We start from the raw sequence: 19424 nt of genomic DNA, 5'->3' as shown, positions 1-19424 counted from the left end.
AAAAGTGTTCATACAGTGACTCTTTTTTTTTTAAATTTTTTTTTTAAGTTTTCCTGGTTAAACCTCACTTTTCAGAGGGTTGTTTATCTCAGCTATGGTGAGAATGAGAATGGACAGACTACCAGTCTTCCTCTCTGCTGCTGTGTGTTTTGGATGGCAGTCCTGTGAGTGGTAATGATGCTGGATGGACCACTTATGAGAGAGACACCCGGGCTTACGTCTTTGTGGGCTGAATGAGAGGAGGGAGTCACCTCTCTTTGGGTTGTTTAAGATCTTATGGAAAAAGAGTAATGTGTTGTTTCCAGACAGTGAGAGGGAAAGTGATGATGCAGCATGGATGAGAGGGGGAGATGAATGGGATTTGTTACATAACCTGACCAGTTTTCCAAGATTTCCGTTTGAGTTTGAGCTGTGAGTATGTAAGCCTACACATTGCCAGGATGCCTGTTTAATATGTTGTAATCTGTACCAGTCGCACTGCAGCATTGTAAATTGAAATCACACCGTCCTCACACTGTGCCAGCATTGGCTTAAATAATCGAGCCATAGTGCTGTTGAGTCTTTGAGAAAAACATCTCTCAATTTTTGTGATATAGTGGTAGCCAGTCAAGTATAACTTCTACTAACCTTAATAGTCCTGTTCAAAGGAATCAGAAAAGACGCACAGTAACATGATGTAACTTGGCAGAGAAAGTGCGTGTGGGCACATGGACGGTGCAGTGAGTGGAAGCAACAACACCGCCGACAAGGGGGAGTTTCTTCTTGCAAAGCGCATGCAATCCCTACAAAAATTCCCGGTCACTTCAGATCCAAGGAGGTGGTGATATTCATGGGAGCACGATTCAAACTCTCTCACTTGGAGTAGGAGTACAGCCTCAGCAGCCCTGGAGCCGACGCGCTGCTCTCTTTGCGCCCCTTTTCTTGTTTAACATAAACCCAAACAGATGGAATAATGTTTGCTTAAAATAACTTTTTTTTTTTCAGCACTGGAAGGAGAAAAGCTTTTAGAGTTTTTCACTTTTGGACTGTGGTTAGAAGCTGATCTGACATCCCTTGTAAGTCTTACCTGGGCATTATGAAGAGGTATCCAGGCTTTTTTCATTCTTGGGAAAGGATGCCGTCTTGCTGAACTCTTGTAGTGTAATCGCGGATTTTTTAATACTTTGCTTATATTTTAGCGGCTCTCGATAAACTGTAATTCGATCTGCCCTTTTACGCGCCAGTTTCAAAACTTTGCATGCCCAAAATGGACCGTGCAGGATTTGCTTTTTTAATGGTTTTGACTGTTGCACTCATGCGAGTTTGCAACAGTCACAAGGAACCAACAGGTGGGAGGAAAGACTTTGCAGGGGCAGACCGGGCGGTCTGGGACCAGCACCAGTCCCGGGTTAAGCGTCAAGGTCACTCGCCAAGGGGACCAGAGGACGGTGCATCCTCCAAACCGTCCGCTGAAACTTCTCCCGGTACCAGCCAATCTACGACTCTGGTCCGCCTGCCCAGAGGCACATCCTCCCAGGTGGATGGCAGGCACATATCCAGGGCAGGACCGGCTCATGCTGCAGGCGTCTCCCGGGAAGACCATGCCTCTGCGCCGCCTCACCGCGCGCAGCGCACCGCCAGACAACCAGGCAGCCAGCAGCACAGAACCAGAGTGAACCGCAGGCAGAACAGCAAGCCCAGCTCTGCCAACACAAGGAGACTTGTTGGGTAAGAGTGACAGCAAAGTGTTCTACAGTCTAATATAAAAATGTTTCACCTTGCTTTGCCGAGCTGTTCAAGCCATTCAAGTTCACTGTGTGCGCAGTACTTCTGAGGAAATGTGTGTGACCTATTTTACTGTTCATCAGTCCATGTGGTTTACTATAAAGTAGCGGTGGCCCGCTTAAACAGAATCGTTCTTCCTGTAAGGAGAACCAGTTGATGATGTAACTTAACAACCCACAGAAAAATGGCAAGAAAGTGTTGCTCCATATCAGTACAAAGCTCGTTGGATATCGTGCATGAAACTGTCATCCACTACGGGTAAAAGAGCTGCGCTCCAACTACATATGAATTACTGTAATCTATATATTTTGTCATCGAGGTCATGGCAGGACATGGAGTAATGGCTGAGGTTAAACGTACTGATTACTGGGCCGATAGTGGATGCTTGAAATGAACAGCAAATGTGTATATGAATGGATGAACTGTATTTGAACTGTTTTGAGACTCATGCAAGATTGCATTATCCCCATTTTCTCCCATTACTACACATTACAGTATATTTAAATTGTAATAGGAGAGTGGCTGCAGACTACTTCAATGTGTGTGCCCCAGTTCTGTGCTGCTGCCTGTGGCCATGTCTTGTAGTGGCTTAACTGGAGCACTTTCTGGTGAACATTTGCAAATTTGCTTACTGATCAAAAACACCTGTTTCTCCAATGGCCCTCTCTCAGTGCTGCAAATCCAAAATTTTTTGTCTCTGTTAAAGTCCAAACAGGATGGTTGGTTATTTCTTTATTAGAGCTCTTTTCTTTTTGTTAAACGAACCCTCATCCATCCAGTCCGTTTTGTTCCATAGGGACAAAGCATAATACACACTGGAGGGGAGAGAGTTTACATAACAATCAGAGGAGAATTCGAATGGCTCACCTTGGGTTGCGGACGGTGAAATAAAAATGAAATATCTCTTTTGTGTGTCATAACAGGGCCTCTTAGGAAATGGATTATTTATATGGCCAATTTAGGGGGGGGCGCTTTACAAGCAATGGTAGGATTAAGCCAATTGGTTTGCCATCTTTAGTCATACATGACCTATGTTAAGCCTAAAACAAAGAAGAAAGTGACTAATGGCCAATACATCCTGCTTGCTTTTAATACTTTAGCCCTTAAAGATGGCTTTGTGGTGCAGGACCCTGAAAAGTGACACTCACCGCTTAAAATGCAAGAGAAGTGATGGACAGGGATCTTGTCTAGTACTTATACGTGCATTTTACTGACTCTGTCCATGGAATAAATGAGTTATACCATGTACCACCGACAGGCCCTGATCTATCACACATTAAAAACAACATTTCTCAACATATCCGTCACTCAGACAGCTGCAGTGATGAATTGAGGTGCTGTCTATTTAAAGTAGTGCATAAAGAAAATAACTGCCTGTTCTATTACATCCAACATGCTTTATTGCAGCATGGGGCAAATGCCTTGCTTGACACTGCCAAAACAACATATTTCAATGTTAAATGAATAGGGTTCTTTGAGTTTTAAAGAAGCATAAAAGTAGTATTACATAAATCTGCGGGAACATTACCTTATAGTGCTCTGCACGGTGATTTTAACACTTTGATTCATTAGCTTCAGATGAATCATCTGCTGCTTGTTAGAGAAAGTGCTTTCATGACACATTTCCTCTTGGAATTCCCACTCAGTTTACTCATTTAGTGTACCCCGCGGCACTGGCCGTGCTGGGTTCACTTAACTCTCCTTTACATTCAAGTTGACTCAGTGTGACTCTCCTTCTGTTTTCAGTGCACCTGTCAGACGTTTGACTGATTCAGATAGCTCAGTGGTGAAATAATCTCCATCTCCTTATGTTGAGGTTTATATAAAATTATAACAAGGTGTGAACACAGTGTTATATATATTTTAACCTGGGGCATGATCCTGATTATGTTGTATAAAGTTCTCCGTTACAGTCATACAGCATATCCCATGATGGAATTTGAATGTGATGACTGATTACTTTGGCATGGGCCTGGCCTGATGTGTTTGATTTATGACAAAGCTAAGCCTGCCAGAGGGCCCAAACAACTGCATGTTATCCCTGTGACGCCTCAGTTATGCTTGCAGTATCTAATGAGCGCAATCCGACTGAGGTCAATGAGTCAATCCCCGTTATCTTCTCAAATCACCATGAGTCAGACATCCACTTACTGTAATATCTTGTGAAAAGATGACGGGGCACAGATCCTTGCCAGCGTGTTGACTGTTGCCCCGAAGTTGCTCTTGCGGTCTGGTGCCTTTTCATCTTTCTTGCTGCAAAAATTGGCCTGCACTGCAAGTGAGGATTAAAGAGTGCAAAGAATCCAGTTATAACTGTTTAAAACTTGTCATCTCTCATTTGCTCAGTGATTTATAGAAGATGCAGGGTGCTTTTCATGTCCCGTGTGTCTAATCCCTTCAAGGCTCAGATAAATCTGTATTTGTTTTCACTCTGGACTCTCGCATAACAGAGTGAGGGACTTGTGGGTCCACATTCAGATAGAGTTTCGTGACTTGCCCTGAAATTTTTATCAAATAAAATGCAATTATAGCGTAATCTCATAGGTGTTCATATCAATTGGACAGCCACATCAGGATAATCTGAAACTATAACAGCCTTTGCAGTCAGATGTGTTTGTCATGCAAAGGTCTGAGGCCTTCCACACTCACTGTTATTGCGCTATGGATTATTAAGAAGATCTATATATTAATGTATACTTGAAACAGTGCTGTCAGTGTCTTAATTCCCAATGGTTTTTCTATATGTCTTCCTTTGTCCAGGCCGAATGTCTGTGGAGGTCAGCAGTGCTGCTCTGGCTGGGCTTTGGCACCAGGAACCAACCGCTGCATAAAAGGTAAGGAAAAAACTTAATTGTCCTATGTAAATTTTAAATAAAAGTCATTTGCATGAATATCCTTTCATTAAGCTACTAAAGATAACAATTTTATTGCTTGGCAACCAAGGTCATACATCTTTGTGAAGTCTAGAAACAGCACACAAAAACACTGACAAGCATTATGTATAGTATATTAGAGCTTTTTGAGATAGAAAACTTTGCAGACAGAGAGGCTTTACAATCTTATGCACACAGACTGGAAAACAATGCAGTAAACGGATACTAATAACTATCCCGTCAAGTGGAATTGCTTTATGAAAGTTTTCCTAGGGTGTTATGGCCCCCATGGTCAATGTTCATCATGTGGTGTTTGCCTTTTTTTTTTCATCTAAGATCCTCAGGTGGAAATTACAAGCACTTTGACTTTTTTTTGACACAAACCCTTAATTATGGGTGGAACTGCTCCTTCTTTTACTTGACCACAGCAGTATTAGATATCCTAACAGCCAGATAAGTAAAAGTGCAGTAGAATACCCTGGCTGTGAAATAATATTAGTCCACGTCTTTAAACTCAGTACTGACAGAGACGGGTTAAAATTGTTACTTTTCATCATAACATTGATGTTTCTGTCTTTAACTTGTATTTAGACCATCACAACAAACCTTTTTTTTAGACCAGTTCTTGATAAAGAGGCTGAGCTTAAAATAGAAATGGCTACACAAGCTTTACTCATTGTATGTCATGTGTCAATTTCACGTTTATGACCACCATTGTTGGCCGCAGACTGAAATAACAGGTTGGAACTGGAGTTTTTTTTGTTTGTTTGTCTGTTTTTTGAAAAAGTTATCTTTAAATTTTACAAGTGAAGTAAAACCCACATGGCAAGTGACATTTCTTCACTAACATAGCGACTTAAGCTCTATCTCTCATTCTCTGTCTATCTATCTATCTATCTAACTAGCTAGCAGCTACATACTTCTTTTGACTTGTTTACTGTTTTCTCTGTTTCTTCTGTAATCTTCCTCACACACACAGACACACACAGACACACACACACACACACACACACACACACACACACACGCACACACATTTCACACACATTTCAGGCAGTCGATTACACAACAAGCTGACTGGCCACAGCAGCCTCCTCATTAGATCTCCTTCCCTCCTGCACAGTGCAAAGCCACCTTCCATTTTTTTCCCAAGTCCCAGCTAAAGGCACAGTTACCAAGGTGTAAATTACATCTAACATGGAGCTGCAGTTACCCAAATTAAAAGAGTAAATACTTATAATCTGCCAGAAAGTAACAGGTCCATTCTAACGCGCCTATGTTAAACAAGTCAGTGAATCTGAGCAGGCCAAGGGTCTGTCCTTCCATCTGGACCCTCTTACAGCTTGGCCCTCACCCAGGTCTGACTGGAGGCTATGCTATCATCAGCTGAGTGAAGCCCCATGGCAGGCAGGGTGCCAACACAAGAGCCCCAGACTTGAGCTGGGACTGGAAGCCCCCACGTAGAAGACCTCCGTGGAAGAAAACAGGCTCCGGCTGTCTTTATTCCGTCGCCGCCTGAGACCCTGGCTGCTTTATTAGGAGATGGCAGTATGAGAAAACATGTTCATAGTGGGGAAAAGAAAAGGAACAAACCTGTCGGCTGTGAACATAAGTAAAAACATATCGTAGCTGAACTGCGTCTAGGAAATTCTCGCTGAAGGGATTGAAGTAACGTCTAATATTAAAAGTGTCAGCTGCAGGCTTCACCCGCGAGGCTGGATTGGATGTCTAGAGTTATGGCTTCCTAACAGTTCCTCCTTGTTCAATTGGGTTGAGCTCAGAACAAATATATTACAGGAGTTGGATCACTAGTTGTCCCGGGAGTGCGCCTACATCTCTTTAGAAATGTTTTTGTAAAAAGGTCTACGTCTGGGTCTCCCTGGGTCTGCTGGTTGGAGGCTCTCTGAAGACTTGGTCCTGCCCATGTCCTGGCAGGTTTGGTGCTGACTGTCTCAGTTTTCGACTTCAGGATGGATGGTTAGCAAACCTGTTTGTGTATTAAAGCAAATTCCGAAAGCAGAAAATAGCCAGTGTTGTGTGAGCTTTGATCCATTAAGGACATTGTATTTCCACTGCTGCGTCATGTTTATTTTTCTTCTAGTCAATTTAACCGCTGTAATTAGAGGCAAAACTTAATAAGTTTTTACAACTGAGGTTTTATTTAACTAATGCTGATTTTATTCATGGTGGCCAAGAACCAAAGGTGTGTGTGTTGTGGTTGGTTGGTTAAGTAAGGCCAGGTGTGAGCTTGGCTGTATTTCCATCTGTTTACTTGCAAGCAGGATCGAAGCTCCTGTTGAGATGAATGGAGCATCTTGTTTGTGGGACAGCACTTATATTTATTCCCCCACTGTGTTGAAATTCACATCTGTTCATCAAAAGTATTGTTCCTTAGATGAAGAGCACAGGGAGGCCCTATTGCAGCCTCGCCTAGAAACAGCCCAGCAGCAGTCCTGCCTGAGTTATAAGACAAGACTGTCAGCTGCATTACTGTAACTGTCAACACTGCAGATCGCCAGGTCACTGTCAAATTTCCAAATAAAATTTTCTAATGTTTTTCTTGGAATCTCTCACCAATTTAAAACAATGCTACACAAACACATCAACAACAGATCATTTATAAAATATGCCAGTAATAGTTAGCCATGGGGATTTTGTACACCTGCCTAAACAGTAATTGCCAAAAACAGAAAACAGCATGTTGATTCAGAAAAATTTGTACTATTGCTGTTGTTTGTACTGGGAATGACCACATAAATCTGTTTACAAAATAGTAAGTTACTTAGCTGTGGAATTAGGATGGACTTTTGAATTGCTGGCATGTTTTATGATAAATACAGTAGCCCTCAATTAGATGTCTTGTATCAGTGTAGAATTACTGTTTTGATTCACAACATTTCTTGGAAAAAAACCTTTATAATACTAACTTCTAATGCCTCTCTTCTCCTTTGTATCTGCTGTTAGAAGCTTCACTCTTAACTTTGCACTCTTGAATGTGGGTTTCATTCAAACCTGGCTGTAATTGGAGTCCTCAATAGGTTACCAGGTAGGACACACACTGTTAGTCTGAGTTACTTGAGTCCTTGGTAAGGTGGGAGTAGTGTAGCTATACCTACTAGTTTTACAACAAGATTAAGAGTCTATAGCCGTGCTAGCAGCTCTGTGAGGCTGTACTTACTCTGGACACAATGGTGCTATGAGGTAAATGCTATCATCAGCATGCTAACATGCGCACAATGACAATGTTGACATGCTGATGATTAGCAGGTATAATGTTTACCATGTTCATTATCTTAGTTTAGCTTGTTAGCATGGCAATGTTTGCTATTTAGCACTAAACACAAAGTATGGCTGAGGCTGGAGGGTTATGTATTTGCTCATAATCCAAAGTATTTGGCAAACTGAAATTTTGACCAGATGGTGGCAATAGAGGAAAAGTTAAGGGAGTGCCAAAGTTATTACAATTCATCTTGAGGGGGACATGAAGGTCTGTACCAAACTTTAGGGAAATCCCTCCAATAGTTATGTCATTAAATATCAAAAATATCAACCCCATGATGGTGCTAGTGGAAATGTCTTTAGGATTCATCCCCTGGGGACCACAAATGTCTGTAGAACTTTTCATAGCATTTTATTCAATGGCTGCTGAGATATTTCATTCTTGACCAAAGTGGTGGAAAAAGATTCCCGCTAGCATGGTTAAAAAGGAGTGCTAGGTGTTGGCGTACCACAGGTAGGGTCACTATGCATCAGAGTTATGTCATGTTGCCCTGGCTTCTCCAGTTGACGTGGCTGTTTTAGTAATTGGATTAATGGCATGGTCTACCACACACAGAGTGAATGTATGGGACAATATATAATACTTCGGGACAGGGAAAGACTGGGGAAAGACTCCCTGCAGCAAAGGCAGAAACTGGCTTTACATTTTACCTGAGCTCATAGTGCTCCCTAACGTGCAAGCTTTTTGACTCTGCAGCTGAATCCATTTCACCACGCTATACATCACAATGTTTTTGGGAAAGCATGCACTACATATGGCAGCATGCTGCAAGTACAGCCAATTCTGAGAGCACGACTCCCCCCAAAAAAGCATACACATGGCCCTTGATTTAAACCTGTTGCTGTCTTAGAGAGTGCAGATGAAAGGTACATCACTCACATGGAGGAATAAAGTTATTTTCAGTCTCTTAAGCAGTTGGTGATTGACAGAGTGAAACGTGGTGGAGAGGAGTTTCTTTTTGATTGCCTTCCAGCTTTCTTTGGCCTGCTGTGCCACTCAGGGCCCCATCCCAACCCTAAAATAACTCCTCAAGCAGAAAGTCTTTCTCTCACTCTTGTTTACCTCTGCCATCACAAGACAACTATTCCTGTCTTTGTAAACAAAAATGTACAATGTAGCATGATTCTTTATACCATCATGTCTCCAGTGTAGTTTGAGCAGGATTAAAGCCCTGTAGCGTGAACACATTGAGAGCCATGTAAGTGATGTTAAAAACTTGACTTAGCTGTTCAACATTTTTATTGTTATGTCATTCTACACAGATAACATTGTTTGATTGGATTTAGTGAAAGCTCATTTAAAATCCAAGAGAGGAAATGCAATTCTCAGGAACTTCAACGCCATTACAATGTAGGTTTTATGTGAATTAATGAATGAAGTTATACTCGCAGTATAAAAACAACCTTTTTTTACAGTATTCGTTGAGTCATTTATCACAGTTTCCCTTTAGAATTAAACCTGATTTTGTGTGTGAAACGCATTTGATGCTCTTCTTTTCTTTAAACATGTGTGAAGCAGCTGGTAAAGTATCAAGGACCTACATGTGTTAACATTTTCTGATCTCCAAAACAGTACCCGAAAATGCAAGTTCACCAACTTCACCTAACGGATACAAGCCTTCTCAGTTTGCTTTTTGTTACACACAGCTGAATATTCAAATATAGTGGACCTGATCTTACAGTAAGATTTGTTCTCTGCACTCATGCTAAACTTCAAGAAGCCACATGTAGTATGTTTTCATTTGCAGAAGAGATTTATTGTGCTTAACCAATGTTTGAACTGCACTGTTAAAGGTTTGTCACAGAATATACACTTCACGGGATAGTATATGCAGCTAGGGATCCCGAGACAGAGCCAAGCGCGTGATACAGTGCGCATCACGATCCACTGAGTCACCTGGACTTTCCTGCTGAATAGCACTGCTAAATGCATTTGTTTTTCAGCATAGTTACTGTAGATATGATCAGTCAAGTATCCTGTGTGCAGTACTTAATCTACAGCATGTTATAGGCAGCAGCAGAGCTGAGAGTTTACTCCTCAGTTTATTTGATGAAAATGAATTTTATAATGAGCAAGAGTAATATCGCCCTAATTAAATCATACATTTGCAATTATTCTGAAGCACTGAAGCATTTGAATTACAAAAATGAAAAAGAAAGAAACTTTATTCTCCCAAAGGGTGAAAAAAAACTGATGAGAACCAAGCCTCCTGAGCGGAGTACTCTGTTTTACAAGAACAGGAGGAGGTTTTTAATATGCTGGTGTTTCTAGTGACGCCATTGAGCTGGGGTTGGAATTACTGCAACACAGACAGAGGGCTCTTTGGCTGTCTGTATGTGTGGATTTGTGAGGGCTGCATAGTTCACAGTTCAGGGGCACAACACTCCATTGGCAGCCCTGTAGACAGTTATGGCCCATTAGACAGATCCTGTAATCAATACACACCCCATCGTCCCAAACCTCTTCATTAACATAGATGCTGGACAGCTCGCTCTCAGTTTGTCTCCCAAAACCAGCAGTGCAACTTTCTCCACTCCAGCTGTTGTGTCTGTAGGTTGCAATTGAATCTAGTTTTGGCCTCCTGTGCCACATGTTTTTCTAATTACTACCATAGACAAAAATGTGGCATTCAAAAGCATTCTTTAAGAACACTTGTTTGCCTCTCTCTCTTTTTTTTTATGGCATCATGATGCAAAAAAGTACACATGCTCTCGCAGATCTCTCAGTGGAAAGCCCAAAAACAGCAAGACTGGGCTTTATTGACTTACAGAGCAACATTAACAACAAGCAACCCTCTCCTTCAGTCACACACAATCACTGAGGCCACAGTGTTGTTAGGGCAGCCCATAGCCAACCATATATCATAGCACCCTCCTGCTTTAAGACCATATGGAAGTTGTTGGGATGTGATCCCTCAGGAGGAGGGTTTGTGGATTTTTGGTCACCACGTCTCACAGAGTCAGCTTTACAAGTTGTGGGTGCACGTCCCCCGAATCCAGATATCCTCCACAGAGCGCCCCAGCATGAGGCTCATTAGCAGCTGAGGGGTGCAGTGGAGGCACGGTATAACATGGCTAAATGTAATGTACACAGTGTCATTGGTCAGATGTAGGTTAACACAATCCCCCATAAGAGCTGAGGTGGGTGAGGAGAAAAAAAGCTCAACTACTGTATTGGACCGAAAAACCCACAGTCTGTTTAAAAAATGTGCATCATTAACAGAGGCACCTTAATTTGTTGAAGTATTACCCTGGTAATATTTACCACAAAGAGAAAATAAAGGATCAGTCAAACAGTGTCAGGCTCCCTCCCTTCTGCCTCTGATAAGAACGATAGAGAAGTGTGATTCTGAACTTTTAATGAAAGCATGCAGAGTTACACTAACATCAGTTTGGTTGTAGACAGCAAAGTTAGTGTTTGGCAAGCCTGAAATGATAGCACTTACACTGGCAACCATGTGGAAATCACATGTTGTAAAGAGATTAACACTCACTTGAAATGATTAGCATTGAGAGGCAATTGTATTAACTGCTCAATAGACCAATTCTTACTTCTTCAGTGGATAGTGAGTCCGGATGAGAGGCAAATTCTTAAGCTTGTCTCTCCCCGCTGCCTCCCACAATCTTAAACACTTGACCTATTTCATGAGATCTGTTAGGTTCTGTGGTGACTCCTACAGAGAGGCTCCTGCTGTCATCACAGGAGGTTTCCCAGACCACATACTCCGTCACAAGAGATTTACAGTTGTCTCTGATTGTGCAGTTTTGTGCAAAGTTGCAACCATTTTTAGAACCTATTTTAAACTGCACATTCAAGGCTTCACAAGCATTGCATCTACATGCATGTACAAGCACACACACATTCTACATATGGTATGAAAATTGTTACTATCTACTAGAATACATTCAGAGATGAGCACAATGCAACAGCCAATCAGAGGTAAGTTTCTCCAACCTAACTTAATGCCATTTTTCCTTTCACTCTTATTTCCTAGCTTCCTCTCTCTTTTTGCAGGGTTTGAAAGGGCCTTCAGTCCACCCTTTTGTCATATTTACTAAATTCTAATCTCCGGAGCAGCTCTCAGCCTCTAAATCTCATAATGGTCCTCAGCCTGTAGAGAGTCCTTCCCAAGATTATAACGATTATGCTTTCATTATAGATATTATTTTCAGAAATGTCAGGTTTCCTCTGTTAGCACTATTGACCTATGTAAAGTGAGGAGATTTGTCTACATCTCAGCTATTGGTCTCAAATTGCCTTTTGCTGACTGAAAGGACTATAAAGATTTGTTGGGTTGTATTACTAGGGAAAGGAGAATCTGGTGGATTGTAATGGACTGGAAATGAGTGCTAAGTTGGAAAAGAGAGTCCAATGGAGGGGGGACAGGAATGGCAATTTTCCTTGGATATACACGCTCATGCAAACCTAAGCTTATAAAAGGTAACAGTAACCCACTAGAGAAATTATTAACAATACTTAACTCAATAAGGACCCCCTGGTTGCTTTTAATATATGGACAGAATTCCTGTGTGATCGCCTAAAAGCCAACTAAGAACTTTGACAGTAGGAATAACTTATATTATTTGAAAAGTGCTTCTTTAACCCCGAGTGAATGCTATTTGAAGAAGGATGGATATTTGCATTTACCATAGCTGTTGGGCATTTCTTTAGAGATGTTACTTGAGCAGTAAAGATCCCCTTAGACTTTCTCAATGAGTAGCCTCATGTAGCTGAAGTTTGAGAGGATTTGAAGACATCCAACTCACTTCAGTATGAAGTTGAAGATATTTTAGCTAAGCCCCCAGAAAATCTCCAAATGTCTCCATATTAATAATGTGTTTTGTTACACATTGTTTCATATTGATTTGTCTGGATCAGCATGTTTGTTTGGAAGGTTCAGAGCTGCCAACAACAGTCTAATAGTCTCCTCTTTTCAGATGACTGGATCTGGACACAATCTCCCAAAACTTGGCCAGTCTATCTCAGCCATAATTAAGGCTGAAGTGGCAATGCCAGGAATGTTTGCCATTTCTCCTCTTTTATTTCCAATGGATTCTCATTTTATTATTACTCTCGCAAAGTAATAATTGCTGCACATATTTGTGAAATGGGTGGAATGCGAGGCAATTAGTTTTAATGATGTGAAAGACAAATCTGTACGACAGCAATTACTGCGACAATGTGTTCAGTCCAGAGGCAGGGCTATGAGACAACACAGAGAGGCAGTGACACTGTATACCGCAGCTATGCAAGAGGCTTCATGTGGGGCACATGTCAGGCCCAAAGTCACTGACCTGCCAACTCTCTGGTCAGCGCAGGGGACGTGTTTGTCTGGTGTCAATTCTGTGCCTCACAGCTGCAAACGGGTCACACGTTACTCGAGTGAACACATATCCCACTGTAAGCCAGCCATGAAGCACCATTTATTGGGTTATTTTTCTGCCCCACTCTGTTTCTCATTTTAATTCAGATGGTTTATTTGAAGAATGCAGTTTCACACATTACCAAGTTCTCCCCCTGCAGCATAATGTCACTGGAATCTTTGGCCTATTTGATCCACTGCTTCATCCCCAAACTTGAGGTTAAACAGACTCCGGACAAGGGGATGGCACCCAGCCAGCCTGTACTTTAGTGAGATGGTGTATTTAACTCCTTGCCAAACAGAGCTCTGGCAATTCCTATTTTATCCCATGATGGAAAATTGTTATACACGTCCACAACCACATTTATCTAAATGTGTATGCTTCATCAAAAAAGGGTCGACATTTTCCTCAGGGTAGTTAAAATGAAATGCTTGAGTGAATTAGTTGGTCTAAATACATTTTTTTTTTTACCATAAAAAAGAAGAGAGTGGTGATTGTCTGATACTAAATTCTCACTTTGTTGGTTTTTCTCATCATACCACAGGCTGCCAATGCGTAATGCAGTGGTCTTTCAATTAACATACATCATGATCTGGCAAAACAAAAATACAGAGCTTAATTTGGCTCACTGTGTGGGAATAATTCTATGGAAATTAAAGTCTGATGTGACAGTTTTTACAAAGTGCTATCATGTTTCCTTCTTTAACTGAGCTCAGTTTTGAGCTCATTTCATCAGGAACAGCATTTTTGGGGTCCACTGTGCTTTCACCCAAGACTTAAAGAAACATTAGGTGGCCCTGGATTGTGAGAAATATCGCAATAACAGGAAGTGTGCAGCAGGTAGAGCGCTGTTCACACCCAGTGGGGCCCTTGTGGACTGCCAGCACTCCTCACTGCCAAGAGCCGTGGCAGCGTTCCTGCCTGCGATCTCTCAGTGTCCACAGCATCTGTGTCAATAGCATTCCAGAGCCCTGTTGACAGAGTGCCGCTGTTTGTTTTAGCCACCACAGACCAGTGGCCTGATTTACTGTTTGAGGACAATATCATAAATCCTCAAGTGCCGTCTACTACATACATTTGTGTCACAAGATCGAGAGCTTGTTTACTTTAAATTGCATGCCACAGGTCTTTCAGTACTTCAAGTATCTGGAGTGTGATGGGAGGGTGTGGGGTGGGCTGGTAGAGTGACACAGATTATTTTTCCATGACCATGAAATGACCTCAGCACTGTGCATTTGCAGACTATTGATAAATATTATGCACAAATTTATCTTTTAAGTACAGTAAGCCCCTTCAGATTCAGCTTGTTTTTCAAATAAAAGATACAGCTCTACAGCTATTTGCAGTTTTTCCCATTTGCTCATTTTTTTATGACCTCTTACTTTTATTACCTTTTTAAGCTGCCTGTGTTACAGTGAAAGCAAACACTGGATTCTAGATAATTGACGAAAGGTATTTTTAGGAAATCACTTCATGTAGAAATGCCAGCGGCACCAAACTGAGCCATGAACCTGAAGCTGAGGCTTTTTCAGTTTGAAGTTGGAAAAGGATTTAATGTAAGTAATCATATACATTTATACTACACAGGGCAGTTAAAGACTCAAGATAAATTGAACATTACAGCCCCTCCAGGCTCTCTGCTGAAAAAAAAGAGACAATAAAGGTCGAGAAGTGAAACTAATGGCCCCTTGACTGAATCAATTTAAAGTGAGCCCCAGTGTTGAGATCAGGGAAAGCCATGAAGGAGCAGTAGCAGCTCTTCCTGCTACTGCTCCTTCATACAAGGGGGCACATGCTCTAACATGACCTGCTGAAAGCTTGATCTCCATCTGTGCTCTCTCTTCAGCTGACTGCCAGCCTCCCTGCCAAAACCGTGGCTCCTGCAGCCGGCCACATACCTGTGTGTGTCGCTCAGGCTTCCAGGGGCCCCGATGTGAGGAGGTGGCTCCAGAGCAGGTGTACGTCCGCGACGGAGGCGCCCTGAGGCGTGTTCAGCCCGGCACCAACCCTTTCCGGAAAGACCAGCCATGGAGAAGGCCCTCAGAAAGGCAGGTCATCGATACCACCAAGGTCCAGACCCCACGACCTGCAACCACCAGACAGCCTGTCCACACTGTGTAAGTGATGCAACTGTGCTTCCCTACCTCCTCACACTATAGCCAGAAAGAGCCCCACAGCTATGCCAAATAAGAATGGGTAAAAAAAACAACAACAAATAAGCAAAAAAAAAAAAAATGAACAGAAGTTATTGCCTAGCCATACCAGAAAGAAACGATGGAGAGACTACTTGTAGAGGTAGTTTGTGAACTGTGGTAGTTAGCAAGCTAATGGATAACACACTAGCAAGCGCTGACTGACTAGCACCGGTCAGTTACAATAGTTCTCTGAGCTTCTTTCTATTTTCTCCATGCTGTGCCGTTTACTCCCCCAGGCATTGTTCTCATGACTGTAAATTATCTGAGCGATAACGCTTATAACATTCATTCAATTAAGAGATATTAACGAGGGAAAAAAAGCCAGAGTTAGCTGGCTTGTCAGTTAACTAATGCAAGCGTTAACTGTCAGTTAGCAAGCTTGTTAGCTAGGTAACTAATGGGGCAATTAATTCACTTTCACAGCTTTTGTTTCATAACTCTCTGCAAACCATTCCTATTTATACGTCAACAAAGTGGGGTTGAATAAAAGTAGAAGTCTTAATTTACCGACTGACTTTCACACAGAGTCTCATTCTTTATTTTGATAGTTGGGCTTTTTCAGAGCATATTAAAAATTGATTTTAATGTGGAGAACATATGGTATCTTGGGTTTTTCCACAGAGAGATATTAGTTTTAGCTACCGTTATTGTCATACAAGCAAGTTCGCAGAAACAAATTGACACACTACCCTATGATCAATTTTTTAAAGGCTCTTGAAAAAACAGTAGTTCATTACACTCCTATTCAATGCTGGCTGTGTTTATCGTTGCAATAAATCAAACCAGATGACTGGGTTCATATGTTAAATCTTTAATGTACTTTAAGTAAAAAAAAATACTAAGTAAAGCAAGCAAGCTTTCGCTGCCATTTACTGCCATGCCTGAAAATGTATTACGTAAATCTGAAAAATATAGGAAAATATAACATGATTTACCAGACAGAGGTATTAACCCATGCTATTTGTTACGAAAATAGAGCAGGAAGATTATATTTTCTTCTCTTCGACCCTTTCAGTTTGTTCTTTGATTTGTTGGAATAACTGTCACTATAATGTATCCAGCTAGTAATTGCTCAGACTAAGGCCTCTTTCAATGCGTTCAGTAAATTCTCCAAAGACTGTTAATCAGACAGGCTTAATAGTTTTTTGGCTTGAACATATGACTGTTTTAGTTCCAATCTTGTTGGAAATAACTTTATGGTTTGATTAATCACTCTGCCATGGCTACAACCTTATTCTTGATCAAGAATGTTGAAAGGGAGTAATTGTTTCCGGGAATATTTTGATGGATCATTATTGCTTACAGGTCCAGACTTATCTTGTCAAATTGTGCTCCAGTTTGGACTCAGGCCCAGTGCTTTTCTAATCCGCTCACAGTTGGTTAAAGTGCCATAATTTGTTTGGGCACTGAGGTCATCACTCAATTTTTAGCCAGTTTGTCATCTGGGTAATTTCTCTTCACCAAACCACTTAAACATTCTCATTTACATCTGACTTTTATGGTGCTCCTGGGTCTTGTGACATTTTGTAGTTTTACTGGTGTAATGGAATTAATTTTTCTAATCCATACAAGACCTCTGTAGAGTGCGAAGTTGCTATGCATATGTTTTCCTTGTCCTTGAGTCACAGGACATTTTTGCGTCCTGAGTCACATCTGGGACAAATAGAAAGACCCAAGGCTACAGGTTCAACACTGTAAGAAGCAGACAGTGTTCTTGAGTCACAAACTATGACCATTTTCACCATCATGTTTCTACTGAAGATAACTAACTGCTTGTAAGAAGTGCTGTTAAGTTCAAGATGAGCCATTTTCCGCTGCTGCAGTGCAAATTTTCCAAGCACACAGCTCAGACTAATCCAATTACTAGTTGACAGAGTTCCCTGAAATCTTAGCACAGAGTAAAAATTTATGCCAAAATTTTAAAATGTATTCATTTATACATTAGTCAAAGAATTGTTTGAATACTTGACTCTCTTTCATTGGTACTTCCAGGAAGCTATTTGAATGCTTGTGTAATGCACATTTAAAGCTCAGCACTTGCGAACTGCTGCAAATGTTCTGCATTCTCTCGTCCCAGAACGATCTTTTAGGGTTGGAACAGTGTTCCCCCTGGAGAAGTGGTGGATGCTAGTCTCGGTTTCATATATCAGGCTGAGGTTTGACTGACTGTTTCCAAAGCCAGGAAAGCACGAGCAATGTGAGGTCACAGGGAGTGAGAGTCAGATAGAGAGACAAGACCAGTGCCAAGGCTCAAGTAAGGAATAAGAAGAAGAGTTGGGGAGCATAGACGCTCAGGCTCAACCAGATCATGTTGGTCTTGCCCCCACTTGAGGGAGCAAAGGCCGTACATGCAGCACCCAGCCAGTCTCCTTTCATTTTTCCCTACTAGAGAAGGTGTGAGGTACTATATATGTCTTTCTTGGAGCAGGCTTGGCTTATTATGTCAGGAGCACCCTGTCACCGACCCAGCCTGTCAAGTGGCGCCAAGAACAAGAAATAGTGTAGGGAAGGAATGAGACAGACAAGGAGGGACAGAACAAAACTAATGATAATAGATATAATCAATCAGAGAAAGCAGTTTGTTCAGTTGAACAAGGGAAAGTTGCTGACCAGTTTAAAGTCTAGAATAATTTACTTTCTGCTGTCCATACCTGCCTTACTTCTCACTGTCCAGTCAGCTCTGGTTCACAGCTATGAAACCCCACTCTCTGCATGTCAGCAGGCGACAGAAAGGGAGACTGTAGTGTCTGCGGTTGATTTTAAGGGGGTTGTCATTATCTCAGTAAAGATGATACTTAACTCAATTTTTAGCTGGCCAGCACTTAAAATTTGTGTGACTAGACACAGGCTTCTTTGATGAGGCATTGAGCAACTAAAAGAGATTTTGCAGTCTGGTTACTCTGTTAAAGAGAAAGTGTTTAAAACTATTCACTCAATAACCACATGTTGAGTATTCCGACATTTTCCTGTTGTCTCCATGGTTACCAGCAAAAGAATCATTGCGTAAACACTTGATTAGAGAAGCTGTCTTTTCTTTGGCAAGGCTTTAATAGTAGGTGTTTTTAATTACTGAAATTGTTGACTTGAGCAACATTTGAATGCATCAAATCATTATAGACTTCGTTTGCAGTAGCCATATTTTCTGTGCTTACCCAATAGCATACCAATGGAATTCAGAATTCCTTAGGGTTTAAAGGTGCTATATGTAAATATTTGCTATTGCTACATAGCCAACTTTAGCATTACCAGCTGTTTACTTACCAGTCCAGAGGAAAGGTGTGAGTTCATTTCTTTACTTGCCAAGAGCTGTCTTCAGCAGTGAAAGCAACGTCAGTGTTAACTCTTGTTTAGCTTCTATTTCTATAACTTCTTTTCTTCTACTGAAGTTAGCATGCTAGCCAGCAAGTCCCTGAGTCGCGTCACTTTCATAGATTTTTTTGTGCAAATTTGACTTTTTGTGTTGTCTCTGTTTATTCACCCAAAACAAGCTTGTACTCACCGTACAGACATTAGCTGTAAGCTAGCTAGCAACATAATTTATGTTCAAATTACAGGGTAGCCATGTGGGGCTTGGCTCCTCCAAAAGAGACTTTAGCTCCCAGGAAGCAACAAAAGTCTGAGTTTGGGGGTGTCTCAAAAAGTTGATAAATAACCCGTTTTTTTAAGACACATTTATCACCTTCAGAACACGGAACATAGAATAAGCTTCCCTTACAACTTAAAGTAAATTGTGTATATAAGCTACAATATAAAGGCCTAGCCTAACAGCCACAGTACATGTTTTGGTTTGCTGTTTGCAACAACAGAACCATCCATCTGTCCCCCAAAAGCCAGTGTAAATCAAACACTTAACATAATGCAACGAACAACCAGGCATGTATAAAATGTGCCCTGTTGTTTAAGTTGCGAAACAAAGCCCAGGGATAAGTGCGAAATTTTCACTTAAATT

At 41.4% G+C, this 19424-nt stretch overlaps 1 protein-coding gene across 1 annotated transcript in view; it reads left to right on the top strand.

Annotated features, from left to right (window-relative positions):
- Window positions 1-879: 879 nt before the first annotated feature.
- Window positions 880-19424, top strand: part of LOC120795847 (latent-transforming growth factor beta-binding protein 2-like) — a 78734-nt gene continuing 60189 nt past the window's right edge. Inside the window, exons 1-3 of the mRNA XM_040138053.1 lie at window positions 880-1707; window positions 4525-4598; window positions 15127-15397. Coding sequence (XP_039993987.1) covers window positions 1238-1707; window positions 4525-4598; window positions 15127-15397 — 815 coding nt within the window. The 5' untranslated portion in view covers window positions 880-1237. The remainder of the gene's footprint in view (window positions 1708-4524; window positions 4599-15126; window positions 15398-19424) is intronic.

The sequence above is a fragment of the Xiphias gladius genome, chromosome 10, assembly GCF_016859285.1.
Source record: "Xiphias gladius isolate SHS-SW01 ecotype Sanya breed wild chromosome 10, ASM1685928v1, whole genome shotgun sequence".
NCBI lineage: Eukaryota > Metazoa > Chordata > Actinopteri > Istiophoriformes > Xiphiidae > Xiphias > Xiphias gladius.
This window is presented reverse-complemented; position numbering and strand designations above follow the sequence as displayed.